This window comes from Eublepharis macularius, chromosome 12 (genome assembly GCF_028583425.1).
Source record: "Eublepharis macularius isolate TG4126 chromosome 12, MPM_Emac_v1.0, whole genome shotgun sequence".
In the NCBI taxonomy this organism is placed as follows: domain Eukaryota; kingdom Metazoa; phylum Chordata; class Lepidosauria; order Squamata; family Eublepharidae; genus Eublepharis; species Eublepharis macularius.
The window spans coordinates 58036284-58045849 of record NC_072801.1 but is presented as its reverse complement, the minus strand read 5'-3'; the positions used below and the strand labels follow the sequence as shown (position 1 = coordinate 58045849).

The 9566-nt window shown below is 43.2% G+C and overlaps 1 protein-coding gene across 1 annotated transcript; it reads left to right on the top strand.

Annotated features, from left to right (window-relative positions):
* The first annotated feature begins 245 nt into the window (after positions 1 to 245).
* On the top strand, positions 246 to 7435 carry LOC129338359 (sulfotransferase 1B1-like). Its single transcript, XM_054992510.1, has 7 exons — positions 246 to 557; positions 2252 to 2380; positions 2466 to 2563; positions 2659 to 2785; positions 3076 to 3170; positions 4982 to 5162; positions 7218 to 7435. Exons 1-7 carry the CDS (start codon positions 380 to 382, stop codon positions 7328 to 7330), a joined length of 921 nt encoding a protein of 306 aa, XP_054848485.1. The 5' UTR covers positions 246 to 379; the 3' UTR covers positions 7331 to 7435.
* The last annotated feature ends 2131 nt before the right edge of the window (positions 7436 to 9566 follow it).

Sequence of the window (9566 nt, the reverse complement as noted above, 5' to 3'; positions counted from 1 at the left end):
GGAAGAAGCCAAGGTCCCTGGATTCTATATGAAGATGATTTCTGTAAGGTCAAGAAATATCAAACCATCAAAAGCAGCTTGGGAGTGTCCAGAAAGAGAACAGACTGTCCAATCTGGCTGTGGTTTTGCCTTGCTATTGCTTCATCAAGCTGGTGAGCTATGGGCAGGGCCGAAGTGGCAGCAAAGCAATTCTATTTCCTGGTGTATAACATTGCAACATAAGAGAAAATCCTACTGAAGCAAGTCTCTTTCTTTGTTAAGGAAACATATGAGCTCATAACTGGGCTTTGTAACCCACTTCCTGAAAAATAAAAAAGACTTCTCTGTCAGAGAACCCCAAACACTACTCCACTTAACAGACGAGCTTGGAGCAGGCAGTATGGCTACCTGTAAGAACAGCGAAAATCTTCTGCAACTTAAGGAAGTCCTTCGGAGATTTCCACTTGTGCCAGTCCATGGGATCCCCTTAATGGAACCCATTGCTCAACAGTGGGCTCGTATTGAAAATTTTGAAGCAAGACCAGATGACTTGATTATCTCTACCTACCCCAAAGGAGGTGAGTTATCAGCAGGGGTCAACGTAAGAAATGGCAGTTGTAGGGTTGCTGATCCACTTGGAATGTTTGTGAGCATGTCTGGAGCTCTGTCAGTCATCCATACTAAACTTACTAGAGACTACGTCCATATTTTTTATCTGTAAGCTGTAGGTGTTGAGTTTTGTTTTTAAATTTGGAAGGAAAGCGGACTGGCAAGTATGTTTTCAAGAAGGCTGGAACACATGGAATGGAACTATTGGTTTGTTTGTTGTAACTGCTCAAAAAATTAGAGGTGTGACATAATACAGGGCTATTATGGCCATTAGATCCCCCCCCCCCATATTATAACACCATAGCAATCTCCTTATATATCCATGTGATATAATTAATGTTGTAATTAGGTAATTTTAGATCCAGCTCCTTATGGTCTTATGTCCCCCTGCAGATGACAATGTCTCCTTGAAATGTGAATCTACAGCTTACTTTTGGGGTTCACCTGTTTAGACTGGAGCCCCAAACTTCTCCCCTGGTGGCAACACTGTATAATACCACCATATCACCATATAATAAAACCATAATACTAAATGCTCCAAATGTTCCTGTTTCCAAATGTTCCTGGTATGTTTTATAGTCCCTGCCCCTAATAAATCCCAATTTTGTCTGGATTTTGGCTGTCAGACACATTTTTTGGAGGGAGGGGTTTTTTTTGGTTCAAGTTTCTATATTTGAGTTCTCAACCCTCTTCACTGAATCTGGAGAGGTCCTCTTTTTTGCAGGGAGGGGATTGCCTATCTGTATAGTAGTAAAGAGTAGAGACTACTGTCAAGTTATAGGTGTCTTCTGGTGACCCTTGGTGGAGTTTTCATGGCAAGAGACTGAGGGCCAAGCTACAAGTGACAAATGACACTCGAACAGCAAGTGGATTGAGTGGAGCGCAAGTGAACAGGGAGAAATACGCTTGCCGTTCAAGTGTCATTCGTCACTTGTGGCTTCGCCCTAACAGAGATGATTTGCCACTGCCTGCCTCTGCAGCCCTGGTCTTCACTGGAAGTCTCCCATCCAATTACTAGCCGAGGCCAACCCAGCTTAGCTTCCAAGATCTGATGAGATCAGGCTCCCCTGGGCTATCAGGTCAGGGTTATCTGGATAGCAAAGTTACTAAATGTGTTTAGTTCCTGCTTTTCTAAAAGTTGGTATCTAAAGAAGGGAGCAATGACTCTTGAAATTTTGACTCTGAAAATTTTGTTGGTCTCTACGGTGCTATTGGATTCAAATCCTGCAGCTATTCAAATAACAACAGCAATTAGATTCATTGTACAGATTAAACACATCAGAGAACTTTTTGTTTTTGTTTTTAAAAGGAAGCTGTGATGGAACAACGTATACCAAAGAAAAGTGTAACTTTGTGTATCTGTGTGCGTGCGTGTGCATGTGCGTGTTAAAGAAAACTTTAATCAGCAGTTACAGGGGGAAAAATGCTTATGACATATGTGAAATAACAAGAAGGCAATCATCCTTGGATGGGGGTATAATGTCCATATTTTCAACTGTGACATTTTGGTGGGTGTGTCATATGATGGTTGTACTAACTCTTTGGATGTTGTTCTAACTTTACCCATTGATATAGTGGATGAACTGTCCATCCCTATGCTAGGTGAAAAGTTGACAGACTTAACTGTTGGCTGCTTATGATGTCTTTCCCTCTGTACCTTCAGGTACCACATGGATGCAGGAGATTGTTGATCTTATTCTTGTTGGTGGCGACACAGAAAAAGCTCGGCGGGCCCCAACACAAGTCCGAATCCCATTTTTAGAAATCTGTGTTCCACCACCTTTGCCTTCAGGTAAGTCCAGAGAACTACTTGTTGCCTCCAGTCTTGCCTTGCTTCTAGATTAACTCCTCAATTTTTTTTCCTGGTTCTCCCCCAGGGGTTGATAAACTAGTGAATGCACCATCTCCTCGTGTGATGAAAACTCACTTACCATTCCAACTTCTTCCTAAAAGCTTTTTGGAAAAGAATTGCAAGGTAAAGCATGGCTGTATTGTCTACCCCCTGCCCCAACCCACCCTCCTCAGTCCTGATCCATAGCACTATATAAGGTTTTCTCTTGGTCCTTACAGATTATCTACGTCGCTCGCAATGCCAAAGACAACTTGGTCTCCTATTTCTTCTTTGACCAGATGCATTTGATGCAGCCAGACCCAGGGCCATGGGATGGCTATGTTAAAAAATTCATGTCAGGCACAGGTCAGTTCCAGGGCACCGTCTCCAAATCTTGAGGAATCAACCCTTGTTTAACATTCATGTATTGTGAATAAAGCCAAAAATAAGTTAGGAGACCCCATCCATGGCTAGAGGGAAAATACTGGCCACCGTAACTGCAGCATTCACTGTAACAAGAGGAGGTATAATGGTCTCAGGGGCAAATACCACGTTGGATGGGAACTATAGTAAGAGGACGAATCGGGTAGGATTCAACGCAAAAGCTGGCTGGATGCATCCCTTAGGATTTTAACCATGCCTTATTCACCACTCAGTTCCATGGGGATCTTGGTATGACCACGTTCGGCGCTACTGGGATGAAAGAGAAAACCACCGTATTCTCTATCTCTTCTATGAGGACATGAAAGAGGTTAGTCTGAGCACTGTAACTTGTTAGAGACTATTTAGAAGAGTACACAAGCCCTTCATTTCCATCCTTGTTGTAAAGCATCATTTTAAGGAGTATCCTAAGCAAAAGGGGGGGGAGCTGTCCTCAAACATCTTACAGTCTTGATTTCTACTACAGGAGAAAGAACAAGTAGTGTAATGGTTAGAATGTAGGACTAGGATCCGGGAGACCAAGTTTGAATCTCTACTCTCCTTGGAAGGTTTTTGGGTGACTTTGGGCCAGTCACACACTCTCAGCCTAACCTAACTCACATGGTAAGGATAAAATGGAGGAAAGGAGAATGAAGTAGGTAAAGCTGCTTAAGGACCCCGTTGGGGAGAAATGTAGAAAACAAGTGAAGTAAAATAAATAAGTGGAGGGGAAAAGTGGCATGGGGAAGAATGTATATAGACACAATCATATTTGTTTTAATTTGCTCTGAGAAATGAAAAAACAAACACTTTCCCTTCTTTCCCATGCCACAATTTGATACTCTGGCCGTTTCTGCACAGTCCGTTGTTCCTGCCCTTTTCCTGCTTTAGGTCTGTGTTTTGCTGAGAGCCAAGCTACAAGTGACGCCTGACACAGGTTGGACACTTGCCAGCTTCCCTCAAGTTTTGATGGGAAATGTAGGCGTCCTGGTTTTATAGCTTGGCTCTCCATTACAGCTGTAAGACCAGGATGCCTACATTTCCCATCAAAACTTGAGGGAAGCTGACAAGTGTCCAACCTGTGTCGGGTGTCACTTGTAGCTTGGCTCTTAGTTGCCCGGACAACTCATACTCCACATGCGGTATCCACAAGTGCTTACGTTTGGTTGTGAGATCACAGGAAAACCTCCAAACAGTCCAAAAAAGAGGGGTTGGAGGGGAGGTTGGGCACTTTCATCTTCATAGACGAAAAGTGCCTGTTCCCCTTAAAAATGTTTGTTTACTTTGCACATGCGGGATTGCATGCAGCTATTGTTGCTAGCAGGCTTCTGCAGCTGAACAGAAATTTCACCTCTAAAATGGCATTGTCATCCATGGGTCTGACCTAGGATTGCTAATCCCCAGGTGGTGCCTTGAGATCTCCCAGATTTACAACTGATCTCCAAGTGACGGAGATCAGTTCCCTAGAGGAAATGACTGCTTTGGAGGGTGGATTCTGCTCTCTTCATGCATAGAACTAGCCACTCATCTGATCAATCACCCGTGGTAACTTTAAGTTGCATCTTTAAGTATCCAGGCTGTGAAAGTTCTCTAAGAGAATTGGTCTTTTTTTCATTCAAGCATTGGTATCCATACGCGTGAGTAAAATCCTGTGTAGGCTAGTAATTTTCTAGACTGCTCTGAAAGGGTCCATTTCCTACTTCTTTCCTGGTGACCACACTTCTTGTGGCATTGGGCAACTTTCTACATTGCCTTATTTAAACAGGAACTTGGTGACAATTTAAAGATGAACCAATAAAGATGAGCCAGTTTGGTGTAGTGGTTAAGAGTGCAGGACTCTAATCTGGAGAACCAGGTTTGATTCCTCACTCCTCCACTTGAAGCCAGGTGGGTGACCTTGGGTCAGTCACAGCTTCTGGGAGCTCTCAGCCCCATCCACCTCACAGGGTGTTTGTTGTTAGGATAATTATAGCATACTTTGTAAACTGCTCTGAGTGGGCGTTAAGTCATCCTGAAGGGCGGTATATAAATCGAATGTTGTTATTGCATCATTTTTATCAGATAAGCTCTAGCCAAAAAAGGCTAACGTTACAAAAAAACCAGTCAGGCTTTAATGTACTACATGCTTCCTTTCTCCACCAGGACCTGGCCCGTGAGATCAGGCGTGTAAAGGATTTCCTGGAGGTTGACTTGCCTGAGGACATTATTCAGAAAATTGCTCATCACACCTCCTTCCAGGTCATGAAGGACAATCCAATGGCAAATTATGACAGTGTTCCCAGCATCATCTTTGACAGGACAAAAAGTTCCTTTATGAGGAAAGGTAAATGATGCAAGCCCTCTGAGAAACCCAGGAAAGATTGTTTCCAGCTGCTGGTGTTCTCTTCCAGTAGGTTCATTTCCAAAACAGGATAATAGCAACACTGTGTCTGGCCGCTGTGAAAAAGGAAAATTCCAAGCTGATCAGAATTAGAAAAGGAAGCGAATAAAACTGCCACCGGGGCTCATTTCAAGGGGGAACGCGCAGGAACACAGTTCCGGCAGTTCCCCAAAGAGGTCACATGTCAGGTGCCCCCACCCACCTGACTCTCAGCCATGTTGGGCCCGTTTCAGCCTGGATTGGGGCTGAAACGGCCCAGATCAGGTGTCTGATGGGTGGTGGATCACTCTCCTGCTCAGCAGCGGCCCAATTCTGACCATTTTGGGCCACTTTGGGGCCATTTTCAGTCACTTTTTGCAATTTTGGGCCCAATTTCAGCCCAGAATGGCCAGGATTGGGTCCAAAACAGCAAGGATAGGTGATGTCAGAGAGTGTGGCATATGCAAATCAGTTATGTTAATGACACACTTCCAATGATGTCAAGGGGCATGACATATGCTAATGAGTTCCTCCAGCTCTTTTTCTACGAAATGACTGTCCTGACTGCCACTATCATACTGTCCTTATACAAATCTATGGTGAGACCATGCTTGTAATATTCTGTATATTACTGGTCACCATACCTGAAAAAGATTCTTGTAGAGCTTGAAAAGGTGTAGAAAAGAGCCACCAAAATGACCAGAGGACTAAAGCAACTGCTGTAAAACACTTAGGGCTGTTTAGCGTAGAAAAAAAGGGAGACATGATAGAGGCCTATAAAATTATGCATGGTGTGGAGAGAGTGGACAGAGAGAAGCTTTTCTTATAATAGTAGAATCCAAGGATCATCCACTGAAGCTGAGGGATGGGAGACTCAAGTCAGACAAAAGGAAATACTTCTTCACAGAGTGGGTAAGAACTTGCTGCCACAGGATGTGTTGATGGCTGCCAATTTGGGAGGTATTAAAAGGGAAGGGGACAAATTCGCAGAGAAGGGGGCTATCAATGGTTACTAGTCATGATGAGAGATGAGCAAGAATTGAAATACGAACCAAAGTTCGTCATGAACTGGGCTGGTTCATGGTTCGCGATCCAGCAGTTCCTCAGAGCCCATTTCTCACGAACCCAGACGAACTTTAGGCTGGTTCATTTTCGGTTTGTCACTGCAGACAGCCTGGCACCAATAAATCAGTTTCCTAGGCAACCAGAGATGGGCTTGGGTCACCTGGTTATCAGGGAGATCCCCAACAAACAACTGATGGGGGTTGAAATGCCCCTTTCCCTGCTGCTACACAGCGGCACAGAAAGGGGCATTTCACCCCTGACAAGCAGCTGATTCAGGGTTTAAATGCCCCTTTCCCTGCTGCTGCCTGCCAGCTGTTCTGCTTCTCATGTTTGCAGGAGTTTGCTTATTCCCTGCTGGCTTTAAAAGCCAAGAAAGGGCTAAATGGCTGGTTTTCCCTTCCTCCTTTGGGGTATGCACACTCTCTCTGCCTCTTTTTTTAAAAGGCAAGAAAGTGTTGCAATGTTGTAACATGGTAACATGGCAACATTGTAACATTACTGCACTTTCCTCCTGGCTTTAAAAGCCAGGAAAGAATTAAATAGCTGCTTTCCCCTCCCTCCCAGGCATGTTTCAGGCTTTGTCAAAGGGAATAAAAACCAAGCGTTTTGCACAGCCCTTTGGAAACTAGTTCCCTGCCACTTTGTTTCCAAAGGGCTGTTCCCTGACACTTTGTTTCCAAAGGGCTGTTCCCTGCTACTTTGTTTTCAAAGGGCTGTGCAAAATGAACCCATCTCAAGAAATCTCATTTCTTGAGATGGGTTAACCAACAACATATTCCTCCATGGCTGCAGAATGGGCAGCCACACTACCTCCCAGAGTTGGTGGAGAGAGGAACACCTACAAGGTGTACAAGGTGGTTAGAGAACTTCTCGGGTTTCTCCTCATTAGGATTTTCCAGTTACTCACAATCCTCTGCTCTTTCATTTCCCTCTTCTGCATCCCCCTTCCTTCAGGTGAAGTTGGCGACTGGAAAAATTATTTTACAGTAGCTCAAAAAGAAGCCTTTGATGCCGATTACCTGCTCAAGATGGAAGGAACAACCTTGCATTTCAGAGATGTATTATAGTATGAACTCAAAAAATAACCTCTTTGGACTTTTTCTGTGAAGGACCCAAATGTTTCCCCTTGCTTTGTGGCTTTATTACAATAAATATGGGTGTTTTTGAAAACAGAGTGTGAAATGTCTTGGATGCACTGGGAAAATGATAAAAAGGAGTTCTAAGAGGAGTGAGTGAAAGTTGGGAGCCTAAAATAGAAGGGTTGGAGCCTAAATAGTACAAGAAAAGTAAACGCATGTAAAATAGGGTTGGCAACTTCGGTCCGAGGCTCTGCTCTGGTACCTTTATCAGCAGTTATCAGCTGAACCCAACATGAGATGGATTAACTCAATAAAAGAAGCCACGATCTCCAGTTAGCAAGACCTGAGCAAGGTTGTTCATGATAAGATGTTTTAGAGGTTGTTAATTCAAAGTTTTGCCACAAGTTGGAAGAGACTTGGAAGCACACAAGTCTCACACATAAGCTGAACCTGTATTATCTCACCTCATGATTCCTGAAAGGCAAGTTGCTTTTGAAGGAATAAGAATAGGCCAGATGTTTTTTTCCTGGTCAGCTGGAAACTAACTTAATGAGGAAGGAGGAGAAGAAAATGAAATTATTGTTTTGGAAAATTCCTAAGTCGAGCTAGGTGCTGTTGCATCTGAGGGCCAAGCTACACGTGACGAATGACACTTGAACGGCAAGTGTATTTCTCCCTGTTCACTTGCCCTCCACTCAATCCACTTGCCGTTCAAGTGTCATTCGTCATGAGTAGCTTGGCCCTCAGTGCACAAACAGACATCAGACTAGCGCAGAGCTCACAACAACTTACTTGATAGCTGGACCCAGGAGGACTCAGGGAAAAGGTCTGTTCTAGTAGTGTAGTTATTACAAAGTGCTTCTGCCAGCCAGAAACCTCTTTGCAACCATCTCAAAACACCATTAAAAAAACGCTTTTAATGCTACGACTGCAGCATTTCGTCGATTAAATGGTTAATCCATTTGAAAAGCTTTTCATTGACTACAGAGCTACACATACATTAAAATGATTAAATTATATTTAAAAGGACTTATAAAAATTGCTAATGCAGGTCCCAGGAAAGGCAGACAAAAGGTCTCTTATTCTCCTAAGATTATTTGTTATACAAGGAGATTTGTATTGCCTGATTAGCAGTTGTTAACCATTATGATTAGCAGTCCTGGCCTGAGCAATTAACCGCTTAAGGGGTCAAAATCAGTTTGCACCTGTTGCTTGCTGCACACAGTGATGTCATTTGAAAAGGTCATTATGCAGTGGGAAAGGGAATGTTGGAAGTATTTGATGGATGCAATATCCCTGGCAGTGCTTGTTCTTTAAGCTTCCGTATGTTTAAAATTATAATGACAAGTGTTACTGCTGGGGTTGCTATTATCATCCCAATTATTTAACTGGAAAGACTTTTGAATTATTATGCAATCACAGAATTATAAAGCTGGATGATCATCTTGCATTTTTAAAAATACCACATAGTGCGGTAGTGCAAAAGCACATGCATGCACAGAGAGCTCTGCTTCATCTACACCAACCCACAGTAATTTTAAATATTTCTTCTTGTCTTTGTACTTCTTTTTGCCTGGCATTTAACAGCCATTAACTTCATGTTTGATGAGAGCTTACTTTACTTTTGCACATCTTCTCATGGCAGAGTGGTTTCCCCCAAAGAATACTTCTGCTTCGGTTTAGCTTATTTTCTTAGGTGTTTGCATTTTTGTGCTTTGCAGTTTTCCTACTGCGGTTCAAGGTTTTGTTTTGTTTTTAGCTTTTATCAAGAGTAAAATCTTGAGACTGGAAACCAAACATTTGCTGTTTGTGGAGCTTTTCTCCGCTCTAGAAGTATAGGTGAAAGAGCATATCCCAGATCTTGGTCTGAATTCACATACTGGTAATATAGCAACCTTTCTGCAGCTGGGTCTGAATCAGTACATGGATAAGAGACTGCATGGGACTCCATGAACTCCACCTTGAATTCCCCAAGAAGAAGGGCAGGGTACATGGTTAATAAATCAATAATTGCGTAAAGGCCTTGTCAAAGCTTAAACAGGGTTTGACTTGACTGTGTGATGAAATCGTAGTTAACCAGTACAGTGATCGGTGGGCTTTGAAGTGCTTACATCTAAAATTGGGGGGTGGGGGAGGGGTGAAGGCTTTCCAAGAAAATCACCTTAGAAGATACACCAAAATTTAAGAACTGGGGAGGTCTCTGCTTCCTCTGGGAAGGATCACG